Here is a 16324-nt window from a genome sequence, read left to right on the forward strand (position 1 = left end):
CTGGTCCTGGACCTGTAAAATGCAATAAATGGTGGTCTGGTGTTGTTCTGGGGATGAAACAAAGAAACCTGTGTAGATCCAGGGTAGATTAGGTTTTCAACAACCCATGTTTGCCGTAAAAGCCGACTGATTGTTGTAAGAGGCAGCTAAAGTGTTGATCACCCCATAGAGGCGACTAACGGGATCGGGTGGTCAGGCTCGCGGACTTGGTTGATGCATGTCATCTATCCCAATTGCGTGGATCGATGCTAATGATATTAATCACTGGATTGTCTGGTCCAGACTCGATTATTTACAGGCCGCTGTCATATAGCAGGAATATTGCTGAGTGCGGCGTTAAACAACAAACCAACCAACCAACCAACCCAATACCTTCAAACTACTTTAGTTAATCTGTCATGCCAGATTAACCAAGGTAATATATATGAAAGAACTGAGTGGTCCTTACTTTTTTTTTTTTAGTAGTATGGATTACCACCTTAGCTTTTGCAGTTCCATTCCATTTATTTCCTCAGTCTTGTGTTTGGTTCTGGTTTTTTACAATTCTATTCGTTCATTTTGAGGAATTTGAGGGGATTTATAAAGTTTTGTAACTATGACGCCTTGGAAATTCCTTTTTTTTAAAGAAAAGTCTTGAACTAGTGTTACCATTACTTCAAGAGTCATCAGTTTGTTGCAAGTCCTGCTTGAATGAGACAATCTCGACATGGGTACAATGTGTGAAGCCCATTTATGGTGTCCCCCGCCGTAATATTGCTGGAATATTGCTAAAAGCGGCGTAAAACCATACTCCATCACTCACTTGAATGAGACAAAAATGTTTGTTTGCATTTTCTGTCAGTTTAATCAGTTTCAGTTTGTAGCAAAATTAAAACATTGGGAATGGGTTCCGAATTATGACCCTCAAATGCTACTTGTCAATGGGGACGATCTTTATTGGAGTTTTGCTTGTCCTCGGCCCAATTTAGTTTGGGTTGGTAGAAATCGTGACTTCTGAAGGCTGCAATGGTGCTGACATCACATCGAACCCAATACTCGTTACTGTACATCGTAGTGTTATTTATGATCTGTGTTTCAGGCATTTCCTGTGATAATCGGTGACGTAGATGCAAGCGGCAACCTCAATGCCAACGTAATACATGCACTTACAGATCGATTACGAGCCAAAGCTGTAGCTCAGGTAAGCAGTTATCTCCCTTTGGGAGCTCATCCATGTTGTGTATACCATGGATATGGCATCAGGTATGCAGGAATTTGCCTTGGTGTGTGTATTTGCTGGTCCTGGTGACTCTCAGTGTAACATTACCCCTAGTAGTGGGACGATGCAGCGATGGATCGGGATTTATTACTTCTCGATACAAATATCAATCACAATCGAATACGAAATAAAAAATATTGATTCTTACCTCAAATGTATTCTTTAATAAATGCTACACCAAACGCTAATTGCTAGTGAAAAGGAGTTGTGAAAACATAAATATTTTCATCCATTGTGCCATACATGACACTGCCAACTGTAAATCGTCAGTGTGCCAGGTATTTGGCCATCCTGTCTATGAAAAAGATGGCTTATACACCACAGATGCGAGCACATGCAAGTATTATGATACGTATCATATTGTGAGCAAGGTAATGTGATATATATCAGATTGTGAGCAAGGTATCGTGATACTATCAGATTTTGAGCAAGGTATCATGATACTATCAGATTTTGAGCAAGGTATCATGATACTATCAGATTTTGAGCACGGTATCGTGATATGTGTCAGATTTTGAGCAAGGTATCGTGACACGTATCAGATTTTGAGCAAGGTATCGTGATATGTATCATATTGTGAGCAAGGTATCGTGATATGTATCATATTGTGAGCAAGGTATGATGATACGTATCAGATTTTGAGCAAGGTATGATGATACGTATCAGATTGTGAGCAAGGTATCGTGATACGTATCAGATTATGAACGTGTCATGATACTTATTCGATCCCATAGTTGATGTATCATCCAAGCCCTAATTACAACTCACTCACTCACTCCAAATAACCCTGGAGAAGATGGGGATTCTCATCATGAACCTTATGTTAAAGACAAAAGATTCAGGGGGTCTCTATATTCAAACATTGTAGCAGGAAACTCCCCTTAAATGTCTAACACTGGTAGCCATGGTAACGGTGTATTAATACAGTTTCTGATGGTTTCTGCAAAGAGAAAATAAACAGTTCATAGCATCTGAGGCAAGCTGTGTTTTGAATAGTGAATATAGTTTTTTCACCAGATGCCATATTAACTACCAAGTCTTAGGCAGTGGGTCAGTGTTGACATTTCTGTCACCTAACTTGATGACATCTTTAGACGTTAGATTCAATTTGTATTAATATCTTCAGCCACAGGCAAATGAATGATGATCTTAAAATATAGAATAGATTCAGAAACCACTTACTGCAGACTTTAAATGATAGAACTTAGATATATTAGTCAACTGAGGCTGTAGTGATTTTATTGATGTCCGTTTCAATAGTTGCAGTTCATCTTGTCCAATGTCATACAAGGGATGGAACATTGCTGATGCTGTACAACAACTTTATTTGTCACTCTTGCCTAAGTCGGCTTTCCTGCTGTCAAAATTCACTCCAACAAATCAATATTGATTCCTTGATACTGCTGTTGTTCCCATGTTGATAGAATATTGACAAATAATATAAGGGGCGGTCGGGTAGCCTAGTGGTTAAAGCGTTCGCTCGTCACGCCGAAGACCCAGGTTCATTCCCGTTATGGGTACAATGTGTGAGGCCCATTTCTGCTGTCCCTCGCTGTGATATTGCTGGAATATTGCTAAAAGCGGCGCAAGATCATACTCACTAATAATGTAACTAGAACTTGCACAGTTCAAAGCATCTGAGGCAAGCTGTGTTTTGAAAAGTGAATATAGTTTCTTTCACAGATGCCATATTAACTATCAAGTCTTAGGCAGTGGGTCAGTGTTGACATTTCTGTCACCTAACTTGATGACATCTTTAGATGTTAGATTCAGTTTGTATTAATATCTTCAACCACATGCAAATGAATGAAGTTCTTAAAATATAATGTATAAAATATGGATTGGGATATCACTTAGTCATATTAATACAAGTGCTGAATGTTTTTACCTAACTGCAGACTTTAAATGATAGAACTTCGATATTGTGTGGCAGTCAAGGCAATTGAGGCTGTAGTGATTTTATTGATGTCCGTTTCAATAGTTGCAGTTCATCTTGTCCAATGTCATACAAGGGATGGAACATTGCTGATGCTGTACAACAACTTTATTTGTCACTCTTGCCTAAGTCGGCTTTCCTGCTGTCAAAATTCACTCCAACAAATCAATATTGATTCATTGATGCTGCTGCTGTTCCCATGTTGATAGAATATTGACTAATTACATAACTAGAACATAAAAGGGCAAAGCATCTGAGGCAAGATGTGTTTTGAAAAGTGAAGATAGTTTCTTTCACAGATGCTATATTAACTATCAAGTCTTAGGCAGTGGGTCAGTGTTGACATTTCTGTCACCTAACTTGAAAATAATCAGTCATCATTACTTTAACATGAAGGTCACTCATTTCAAGGTCAGGATGGGTTGCAGTACCTCATTCTTTAAAATTGTAGAACTCCAGCAGGACTTCATCTGGACCTCCTTAGTGGCCAATATTCGACCCTCATGTCTGAGCAAATGTTGGTAATGACCAAAATTGGAATTTATGGTTTCTTTATTTTCGTGTTCAAAGGGTTATAGCTGATGTTGTGGCTTTTTAGGGCTGACTTGTATTCACTGATAACAGGACCAATGAAGAGAGAGACTTGATGTGCTTTGTTTAACATTATTTTCATTCAATGCAGCATTGTTAAAATTCAATGTTAAAATACCTCTGAATTTAGGAAAATAAGATATTTTTTTTTAACATGGGGATTTTTCCCATTTACCTTTCAAAGGGCACTTTGTTTGGAGTCCTGGGTAAGTCTATGAAATGAAAAAATAATTAAAAAAATAAACAATTATGCATCTGAGGCAAGCTGTGTTTTGAAAAGTGAATATAGTTTTTTCACCAGATGCCATATTAAAAATCAAGTCTTAGGCAGTGGGTCAGTGTTGACATTTCTGTCACCTAACTTGATGACATCTTTAGACATTAGATTCAATTTGTATTAAGATTCAATTTGTATTAATATCTTCAGCCACAGGCAAATGAATGATCTTGAAATAAGTACTCAATGTGTTTCCCAAACTGCTGATTTTTAGATTTTGAACTTGAATATTGTGTGGGGGTAATGTAATGAGGCTGTAATGATTTTAAATAGTTGCAGTTCATCTTGTCCAATGTCATACAAGGGATGGAACATTGCTGACGCTGTACAACAACTTTATTTGTCACTCTTGCCTAAGTCGGCTTTCCTGCTGTCAAAATTCACTCCAACAAATCAATATTGATTCCTTGATACTGCTGTTGTTCCCATGTTGATAGAATATTGACTAATTACATAACTAGAACATAAAAGGGCAAAGCATCTGAGGCAAGCTGTGTTTTGAATAGTGAATATAGTTTCTTTCACGGATGCAATATTAACTATCAAGTCTTAGGCAGTGGGTCAGTGTTGACATTTCTGTCACCTATCTTGATAATAATCAGTCATCATTACTTTAACATGAAGGTCACTCATTTCAAGGTCAGAATAGGTTCCCAGTACCTCATTCTTTAAAATTGTAGAACTCCAGCAGGACTTCATCTGGACCTCCTCAGAGGCCAATATTCGACCCCCCCCCTCCCCATGTCTGAGCAATTGTCGGTAATACTGTATTTTCTTGAGTATAGTGCGCACCCGTGTATAATGCGCACCCCCCTCTAGCGGGTTCAATATTTTGAAAAAAAAGAAAATTGAATATTATGCGCAGAAAAAAATTACACCGTACCCTTTCAGCGAAGTCCGGCAAACGAATGGGTGATGAGAAACTTCGTCAGTACAAATTCGAAATTGGAGATAAAAAATCACCAGACATGTTTTATTACCGATTAAATAGTATTTATTGTTCTGCTAGGCATTGTTTTATATCCAGGGATTAAGATTACCTTGTGTATTGTCTCGTAAACAAAGCCGGAAACAGCAATCAGCTGTACACACATTTTCTTGGAATCGACTGGTGATTCGGTCAAGACACACCCAATGATATAACTTTACAGTATTTTAATGTTAGGATCGGCAAAAGTTGTATCTGAAACTATTTTTTTATCAGGAATAATATATTCCATTATTTTCTTAATTATATGCAGCCTTTACTAAACATATTTAAAATAATAATAACCCTAAGCGAAGCAGCTGATTGCTATTCCCGGGTATTATTTTTTACATGGAACCAATCTGACCAGTTACCGTCAAGGCTCACGCGCACATGATCGCGTGATCGCGAGAATTTCATGTTGACATAGAATCGTCAAACAAAAACAAATATGACTTTTAACGAGTCAAAGTATGTCATTTATGATATATGTATCCATTCTCTGTCAACTAAAGTTCATTTCAAGGCGTCAATAGCGGTATTCTGAACGTGGTTGCTGTTAATAACGGTGAGTTGTGCGATCTTCCGATTGCTTCACACACGATTTCGCCGAAATTAATAAAAACAATATTAAAAGGAATTTTGAATAAAATTAATGAAATAAGTTACAAACATAAGTCAAGATATACAAATAACACTTTTTATAGCCAGACAGTGTAATTACATGATTATTTTGCGTACTTCAGTATGGATTTGTTGACATGGTATTTCCGGTGTTTCGTGCTCACGGTAATGTCTTTCCATGGGGGAAAAAAACATCCAAACTCATAATTCGTGTATAATGCGCACCCCCTTCCACACAGCTGTGTTTTTTGGAAAAAAAGTGTGCACTGTACTCAAGAAAATACGGTAACCCGAATTGGAATTTATAGTTTCTTTATTCATGTTCAAAAGGGTTATAGCTGATGTTGTGGCTCTTTGGAGGTGACTTGTAGTCACTGATAATAGGACCAATGAAGAGAGAGACTTGATGTGCTTTGTTTAACATTATTTTCATTCAATGCAGTGTTGTTTAAATTCAATGTTAAAATACCTCTGAATTTAGGAAAATAAGATTATTTTTTTAACATGGGGATTTTTCCCATTTACCTTTCAAAGGGCACTTTGTTTGGAGTCCTGGGTAAGTCTATGAATGAAAAAATGAATAAAAAAATATACAAATAAACAATTGTGCATCTGAGGCAAGCTGTGTTTTGAAAAGTGAATATAGTTTTTTCACTAGATGCCATATTAAAAATCAAGTCTTAGGCAGTGGGTCAGTGTTGACATTTCTGTCACCTAACTTGATGACATCTTTAGACATTAGATTCAATTTGTATTAAGATTCAATTTGTATTAATATCTTCAGCCACAGGCAAATGAATGATGATCTTGAAATAAGTACTCAATGTGTTTCCCAAACTGCTGATTTTTAGATTTTGAACTTGAATATTGTGTGTGGGTAATGTAATGAGGCTGTAATGATTTTAAATAGTTGCAGTTCATCTTGTCCAATGTCATACGAGGGATGGAACATTGCTGACGCTGTACAACAACTTTATTTGGCACTCTTGCCTTAGTCGGCTTTCCTGCTGTCAAAATTCACTCCAACAAATCAATATTGATTCATTGATGCTGCTGTTGTTCCCATGTTGATAGAATATTGACTAATTACATAACTAGAACATAAAAGGCCAAAGCATCTGAGGCAAGCTGTGTTTTGAATAGTGAATATAGTTTCTTTCACGGATGCAATATTAAAAATCAAGTCTTAGGCAGTGGGTCAGTGTTGACATTTCTGTCACCTAACTTGATGACATCTTTAGACATTAGATTCAATTTGTATTAAGATTCAATTTGTTTTAATATATTCAGCCACAGGCAAATGAATGATGATCTTGAAATAAGTACTCAATGTGTTTCCCAAACTGCTGATTTTTAGATTTTGAACTTGAATATTGTGTGGGGGTAATGTAATGAGGCTGTAATGATTTTAAATAGTTGCAGTTCATCTTGTCCAATGTCATACAAGGGTGACCGCCTCTGGTCTAGTGGTAGAGCGTCCGCCCAGAGAGCGGAAGGCCTGGGGTTCGATCCCCGGACGCAGTATACCAAAAGACGTTAAATGATGGTACTTGTTGTTGCCCTGTCTGGCGCTCGGCATTAAGGGGCTAAAACAAGGACTGGTCGGCTCGGAGTCAGTATACTGTGTCTGAGTGGGGTATTCATGTTAAACTGCGGCATGGTATCTCAGTGGGCTAGCACTATAAATCGGCATCACACACACACACACAGACACAGACACAGACACACACACACACACGTGTCACTATATAAGTGCAATAATCTTGGATGCAACGTTAAACCCAATTTCACCTCACCTCACCTCATACAAGGGATGTCGCTATATAAGTGCAATAATCTTGGACGCGACGTTAAACCCAATTTCACCTCACCTCACCTCACCTCACCTCACCTCACCTCACCTCACCTCACCTCATACAAGGGATGGAACATTGCTGATGCTGTACAACAACTTTATTTGTCACTCTTGCCTAAGTCGGCTTTCCTGCTGTCAAAATTCACACCAACAAATCAATATTGATTCATTGATGCTGCTGTTGTTCCCATGTTGATAGAATATTGACTAATTACATAACTAGAACATAAAAGGGCAAAGCATCTGAGGCAAGCTGTGTTTTGAATAGTGAATATAGTTTCTTTCACAGATGCCGTATTAACTATCAAGTCTTAGGCAGTGGGTCAGTGTTGACCTTTCTGTCACCTAACTTGAAAATAATCAGTCATCATTACTTTAACATGAAGGTCACTCATTTCAAGGTCAGAATAGGTTGCAGTTCCTCATTCTTTAAAATTGTAGAACTCCAGCAGGACTTCATCTGGACCTCCTCAGTGGCAAATATTCGACCCTCATGTCTGAGCAAATGTTGGCAATGACCCAGATTGGAATTTATAGTTTCTTTATTCATGTTCAAAGGGTTATAGCTGATGTTGTGGCTTTTTGGAGGTGACTTGTATTCACTGATACAGTGATCGCTCGCTATTGCGCTCTTCGATAAAGCGCTACTTCGGTTATTACGCGCGGTAACGCATGGCTCCCAAAATTTATGTACACTTTTAATACTGAGAGTTTTACACAGACATGATTGTATTGTTGTTCGTTGTTTATTTGCACATAACGCTTCTCATTGCATAATCAACGGTTTATCGCTGAATGGAGTTCTAATAATCTGTTTGAAAATATCCGCGGCAAGTCCCGGAAATACGATTGTTCAACTAGTTAACTTTTCACACTTTCCATCCTTTGATCTTAGAAGCGCATGCATGCAATAAAAGAGAACCACAAGTGAAGTTTATATTCTTAATTAGTGGGCAATCCAATTTAAGGCTAAACTGTCACACAAATGTAGTTGCTGTCACAACACGGCGGTCATTCATTTCGTAATCGCGCTTTCGTAACATCGCCTGTTTTTTCCCCGTAGTTATAACAAGCGATTTCATTGGATTAAAATTTGTTTCTAATGACGCTTTCTTGCCGAAATCTGCTACAAGTTTCGAGATTGGTCAATTTTGAGCACGTGACCTCAGGCAGCCAATCAAGCTTTGATACAAAGCTCGTGTTTGATAAATTTCAGAAGTTAGCGAAAGATTTTTTGTTAAATCGTGTTATTCTGAACGTTTTAAGCAGGAAATCAGGATATATATTAAAAATATGGAACTTCGCGAATGTATCGTGCTAGGTTACGAGCTGTGACAAAGATTTTTCATGCATATATTTTTGCATTAAACGTTGTGTCCGAGCCGAGAATTCAAGGCGACGAAAGCCGAGATGTCATTTGACTTACATTACACGCGATCGCACGAAACGATGGAAATAATAACTTAGATGTAAGTTTGATTACTTTTAGATATATTTTTGTTGATTTTATTTATCACTTTGTATAATATATTTAAAGATTTGCTTAAAATAGTCTTTTATTTTGCTCTTTGACATGTTCGATGCGGACCCGTTGTCGAAATGTGTGTCCGAGAATTTTATTTTCAATAACATCGCGGGAAATAGTGAATAATTTTTTAATTTATTGATAAAAAATGATAAATTAGAATGGAATACGTATTTCAGACATTGTGAAATATGACAGATTTAATAAATGAATGATATTACAGGTAGATCTAGGTCCATAAAAATATATACTATTTTGACGTGACGTAAGATAAACACATAAGCCTATTGATGATTTGAGATTTGCCGAGCGCGCTCCCCCGCCTCGGCCTCGGTTAAACGGCTCATCGTCTATAACGCCCACCAATTATTTGGACCCCATTGGTAGCGCAATAGCGAGCGATCACTGTAACAGGACCAATGAAGAGAGAGACTTGATGTGCTTTGTTTAACATTATTTTCATTCAATGCAGTGTTGTTTAAATTCAATGTTAAAATACCTCTGAATTTAGGAATATAAGATTATTTTTTTAACATGGGGATTTTTCCCATTTACCTTTCAAAGGGCACTTTGTTTGGAGTCCTGGGTAAGTCTATGAAATGAAAAAATGAATAAAAAAATAAACAAATAAACAATTGTGCATCTGAGGCAAGCTGTGTTTTGAAAAGTGAACATAGTTTTTTCACCAGATGCCATATTAAAAATCAAGTCTTAGGCAGTGGGTCAGTGTTGACATTTCTGTCACCTAACTTGATGACATCTTTAGACATTAGATTCAATTTGTATTAAGATTCAATTTGTATTAATATCTTCAGCCACAGGCAAATGAATGATGATCTTGAAATAAGTACTCAATGTGTTTCCCAAACTGCTGATTTTTAGATTTTGAACTTGAATATTGTGTGGGGGTAAGTGATCGCTCGCTATTGCGCTCTTCGATAAAGCGCTACTTCGGTTATTACGCGCGGTAACGCATGGCTCCCAAAATTTATGTACACTTTTAATACTGAGAGTTTTACACAGACATGATTGTATTGTTGTTCGTTGTTTATTTGCACATAACGCTTCTCATTGCATAATCAACGGTTTATCGCTGAATGGAGTTCTAATAATCTGTTTGAAAACATCCGCAGCAGGTCCCGGAAATACGATTGTTCTACTAGTTAACTTTTCACACTATACATCCTTTGATCTTAGAAGCGCATGCATGCAATAAAAGAGAACCACAAGCGAAGTTTATATTCTTAATTAGTGGGCAATCCAATTTAAGGCTAAACTGTCACACACATGTAGTTGCTGTCACAACACGGCGGTCATTCATTTCGTAATCGCGCTTTCGTAACATCGCCTGTTTTTTTTCCCGTAGTTATAACAAGCGATTTCATTGGATTAAAATTTGTTTCTAATGACGCTTTCTTGCCGAAATCTGCTACAAGTTTCGTGATTGGTCAATTTTGAGCACGTGACCTCAGGCAGCCAATCAAGCTGTGATACCAAGCTCGTGTTTGATAAATTTCAGAAGTTAGCGAAAGATTTTTTGTTAAATCGTGTTATTCTGAACGTTTTAAGCAGGAAATCAGGATATATATTAAAAATATGGAACTTCGCGAATGTATCGTGCTAGGTTACGAGCTGTGACAAAGATTTTTCATGCATATATTTTTGCATTAAACGTTGTGTCCGAGCCGAGAATTCAAGGCGACGAAAGCCGAGATGTCATTTGACTTACATTACACGCGATCGCACGAAACGATGGAAATAATAACTTAGATGTAAGTTTGATTACTTTTAGATATATTTTTGTTGATTTTATTTATCACTTTGTATAATATATTTAAAGATTTGCTTAAAATAGTCTTTATTTTGCTCTTTGACATGTTCGATGCGGACCCGTTGTCGAAATGTGTGTCCGAGAATTTTATTTTCAATAACATCGCTGGAAATAGTGAATAATTTTTTAATTTATTGATAAAAAATGATAAATTAGAATGGAATACGTATTTCAGACATTGTGAAATATGACAGATTTAATAAATGAATGATATTACAGGTAGATCTAGGTCCATAAAAATATATACTATTTTGACGTGACGTGAGATAAACACATAGGCCTATTGATGATTTGAGATTTGCCGAGCGCGCTCCCCCGCCTCGGCCTCGGTTAAACGGCTCATCGTCTATAACGCCCACCAATTATTTGGACCCCATTGGTAGCGCAATAGCGAGCGATCACTGTAATGTAATGAGGCTGTAATGATTTTATTGATGTCTGTTTCAATAGTTGCAGTTCATCTTGTCCAATGTAATACGAGGGATGGAACATTGCTGACGCTGTACAACAACTTTATTTCTCACTCTTGCCTAAGTCGGCTTTCCTGCTGTCAAAATTCACTCCAACAAATCAATTTTGACTCCTTGATACTGCTGTTTTTCCCATGTTGATAGAATATTGACTAATGACATAACTAGAACATAAAAGGCCAAAGCATCTGAGGCAAGCTGTGTTTTGAATAGTGAATATAGTTTCTTTCACAGATGCTATAATACCAATCAAGTCTTAGGCAGTGGGTCAGTGTTGACATTTCTGTCACCTAACTTGATGACATCTGTATATTGTTCATTGATATTTTCAACTGCAGGCAGATGAACAGGTTTATCAAATACCACCTATGCAGAGGTGGCATAATGAAAATATACTTTCTGGTAATGCACTCGAGCTCGGTAAAGGTGTAAGAATCTACATCAAAACGTTTCTTGATGCAATAAAGCCGAAGTTGTTATCCATAAAGTTGTGTGTTTTCTTATTTGGTCACCAAATCATAGAAATGCGAATCAAAAGATGGCACAGGTTTCCATTACTTCTTGGGGGCCTGGGTGGCCCAGTCGTCTAAGGCGCTGCGATTCGCTGTGCAGAGTTATCTCATGGGCACGCCAGACACCTATGATTGTGGGTTCAAATCCAAATTCGCCCCGATTATGTTTCTAGGTTTGTCAGCACCATACCCGTGCTCGTGGGTTTCACCGAAGTGGTAAACGTCTGAGACCTGCATCACTTCGGTCTATCCTCCCTGTTAAGCTGACACGCCGTGATATAACTGGAATACTGTTAAAAGCGGCGTTAACACAACTCTCACTCACTCACTCACTCACTCTCTCACTCACTCACTTTCTCACTCTCTCACTCACTCACTCACTCACTCACTCACTCATGTGCCACAACTGACTGTCCCTTTGGCACCCCAGAAACCTTTTATCGTGTGTTCGAATTCTGGTTCACCCCAACAATGTTTCTAGGTTTGTCATCCGTGCTCATGGGCTGAGACCTGATACAACTGAAATAATTGTTATTAGAGTGATATGATTATGAACTCGAGAAAATATGGTTGAACTCTTGATTACACATCTGAGTTTTGAATAGTGAATATAGTTGTTTTTATTTTTTTATGACGTTTTTTTGTCGCACCCTGATTTATATGGCTCACAATATCTATCACTGGATTGCCTGGTCCATACTTGATTATTTAACTGGCCGTGGTCCTATAGATAGACTATTACTGAGTAAACAACAAAGAAACAAAACGAATCTTGACAGTTGTTTTATCTGTTTCAGATACAAAATAATAAATGTGTAGCCTCGCAACTAACTACCGACTACAAGGGCTCGGATTTCACATCATCGCTGACGTTAGGGAATATTGATCCACTAAATGAATCAGGTGAGTGACCTTGTGGTGTTTCTGGGTTAGACAAGGTACAAGGTCGTACAAGGTCGTACAAGGTCGTACAAGGTGACATGCTTTGCTCATAATGTAAGTCACCGATTTGTCTGGGCAGAATTCTTTGTGTACAGGCCGCCATCAGGTAGCTGGAAATATTGTTGGGTTGGGTATTAAGAGCTGCCATCAATACAGATTATAGACTAATTGATCAATTATCGATAAATATCAGAGCAAATACGCAAAAAGAAATCCTAAAGAAATCATGTGGTGCACATTTATTCAGGGATTACTTTGTGGACATTTAAGATATAACAAAAACAGTTACTTTCCATCTGCAGCAATTAACATTATTGACAATAACAAGTCTGTTTTGGTAAACAAATGGTAAATCTAAACTTTATTTCATCACAATAGTTTATGTAAGGTATTATCGATGACACAATTTTCATATCGACAAATGTTAATATTTCTTCCAATCAATGATAATTCTGATAATCCAACTTTTTAGCGGCATTAATCATCAAATGGACATATCTTACATCAAGTATTTCCCAAAAGTTTTCTATTTGTATGACAGTTCTATTTCCAAATAACAATCACCTTGCAGGTTTTCTTGGGCTTGTTGAGCTAAATAAAATGGGTGTCATGCTATAACAATTACACTTATGTGACCTGGCTGATTGTTTGTAATTGTACCCTTAGGGTTATACAGTAACAGATCAACGACAATAAACAGATAAACAATAATAAACATTAATAAACATATAGACGATAATAAATAGATCAACAATAATAAACAGATCAACGATAATAAACAGATAAACAATAATATGCAGATAACCATAATAAACAAATAAACAATAATAAACAGATAAATAGAACGTGAACAGGCCAAAGCATCTGAGGCAAGCTGTGTTTTGAATAGTGAATATAGTTTTTTCACCAGATGCCATATTAAAAATCAAGTCTTAGGCAGTGGGTCAGTGTTGACATTTCTGTCACCTAACGTGATGACATTGAACATTTCGAAACATTTACTCAATATTTACAATGATGCAAATACATTCAGCTTTGCTCATTTCATTTTGAGTTGCTTGTGAAAAGATTTGAGAACCCAATTGCAGGAATAGTAATACAGCAGTGAAATTACTGCATTACTGGTACACCATTCAAACTATACCTATTGACGTATCGTTTTCTGTGTTCTGGTGTTAGAATTTGCCTGAAACAGCAGAATTATTACCTGATTACCTAGAATTACCTTACCGCCTCCGTGGTCTAGTGGTAGAGTGTTCGCCCGGAGAGCGGAAGGTCCAGGGTTCGATCCACGTCCGCGTCATACCAAAAGACGTTTAAAAATGGTACTTGTTGTTACCCTGCGTGGCGCTCGGCATTAAGGGCTAAAACAAGGACTAGTCGGTTCGGAGTCAGTATACTGTGTCCGAGTGGGGTATTCGTGTTAAACTACACACACACACACACACACACACACACACACACACACACACACACACACACACACACACACACACAAAATTTCACCTCCTCACCTCACCTCACCTCACCTCACCTCACCTCACCTCACCTCACCTCACCTCACCTCACCTCACCTCACCTCACCTACACTTACACTTATGTGACCTGTCTGATTGTTTGTAATTGTACCCTTAGGGCTAACACAGTAACAGATCGACAATAATAAACAGATCAACAATAATAAACAAACCATAATAAACAGATTAACGTTAATAAACAGATAAACAATAATATACAGATAAACAAAATGATAAACAGATAAACCATAATAAATATAAACCATAATAAACCTAAACATAAACCATAATAAACATAATCCATAATAAACATAAACCATAATAAACAGATAAACAATAAAAAACAGATAAATAGAACGTGAACAGTTCATAGCATCTGAGGCAAGCTGTGTTTTGAATAGTGAATATAGTTTTTTCACCAGATGCCATATTAAAAATCAAGTCTTAGGCAGTGGGTCAGTGTTGACATTTCTGTCACCTAACTTGATGACATTGAACATTTCGAAACATTTACTCAATATTTACAATGATGCAAATACATTCAGCTTTGCTCATTTCATTTTGAGTTGCTTGTGAAAAGATTTGAGAACCCAATTGCAGGAATAGTAATACAGCAGTGAAATTACTGCATTACTGGTACACCAGTATGCTGCTGTACGCTTTTCAAACAATACCTATTGACATATCGTTTTCTGTCTTCTGGTGTTAGAATTTGCCTGAAACAGCAGAATTATTACCTGATTACCTAGAATTACCTGACCGCCTCTGTGGTCTGGTGGTAGAGTGTCCGCCCGGAGAGCGGAAGGTCCGGGGTTCGATCCACGTCCGCGTCATACCAAAAGACGTTAAAAAATGGTACTTGTTGTTACCCTGTCAATATACTGTGTCTGAGTGGGGTATTCATGTTAAACTGCAACATGGTATCTCAGTGAGCTAGCACTATAAATCGGCATCAGTCCGGACTAGTACAAGCAGACACACATACACACGTGCATGCACGTTGCTATATAAGTGCAATAATCTTGGACGCGACGTTAAACCCAATTTCACCTCATCACCTCATCTAAAGTTACCTGGACTGGAAGTAAAATGTGTTATATTCTCAAGACTATTCCTATTCAATGTAAATGAGTTCATGTGAGTAAATAGCCAATGGTTGAGAAATGGAGTACTGGGCCCCAATCGACAAAACATTCATAGCGCAACCACATTCATAAGTCTATGATAAACTATAGAGTTACGATAGGTAGTTTTGTTAGGGCTGCCATCTTGTCTAAAACTGGAGCCAATCAACCCTCAGACCAAGAAATTGTCACACCTACAGCATCATGCATCATGAACAAAGTGTGTTTGACTGATTTGAATACAGACTGTTTGTTGATGCTAGAGGAAGACGTCAAGCCTAATTCAGCCAGTCATCGTTGATTGCCTGTTTCGCTCTTGACGACATTGATGAATCTGAATGAAACAGCATGTGGTTTTAGATAGGACAAATAATCAGGGATGCAAGATTTAGCCCAATCATTTTGTGGAATGTTGAGGAATGGGATGTCTTATGTGTTGTTGTTTTTGTTGTATGGATTAGTAAACGTTTCAGGTTAAGTGGCATCCCAGACAATAGGGTTAGACTTAACAACAAATTTTTCTGTTGCCAGCAGGGCTTGCTCCTTTCATAAGTTGCTGGCCCTTCTCCAAGCTGACTGGCCTATAACTATAGGGTGGAGGCCGCAAAGTGGCCGAACCTGAAGTCGTGTAGCCACCTAGTAGGGCTCTGAAAGTTTGAGAACTCATCTCTGAGAGTTTTTTTCTGGCACTCTGAGATTAAATCTTGACTTCCATTTGCCTCAATTCATGGTGATTTATGAGCAAATTAAGATGTTGTTGTACCCAACATTACAAAATGGCGACCAGCTGTCATTCTACCAAGATGGTCCAATTAAAAAATCAAACATACGCGGAGAAGGGGTGAAATTTGGACTAGCCAGACGGAGCATCTACTTTACGTTTCAGCAAGCCTTT

General features: G+C 37.7%; 1 protein-coding gene across 1 annotated transcript in view; it reads left to right on the forward strand.

The window, feature by feature from the left end:
• LOC124132920 (mitochondrial import receptor subunit TOM40 homolog 1-like) overlaps window positions 1–16324 on the forward strand; it is a 35412-nt gene that overhangs the window by 5909 nt on the left and 13179 nt on the right. The window contains exons 3-4 of the mRNA XM_046497093.2: window positions 1079–1180; window positions 12644–12749. Coding sequence (XP_046353049.1) covers window positions 1079–1180; window positions 12644–12749 — 208 coding nt within the window. The remainder of the gene's footprint in view (window positions 1–1078; window positions 1181–12643; window positions 12750–16324) is intronic.

The sequence above is a fragment of the Haliotis rufescens genome, unplaced genomic scaffold (assembly GCF_023055435.1).
Source record: "Haliotis rufescens isolate VD_foot unplaced genomic scaffold, xgHalRufe1.0.p SCAF_18, whole genome shotgun sequence".
In the NCBI taxonomy this organism is placed as follows: domain Eukaryota; kingdom Metazoa; phylum Mollusca; class Gastropoda; order Lepetellida; family Haliotidae; genus Haliotis; species Haliotis rufescens.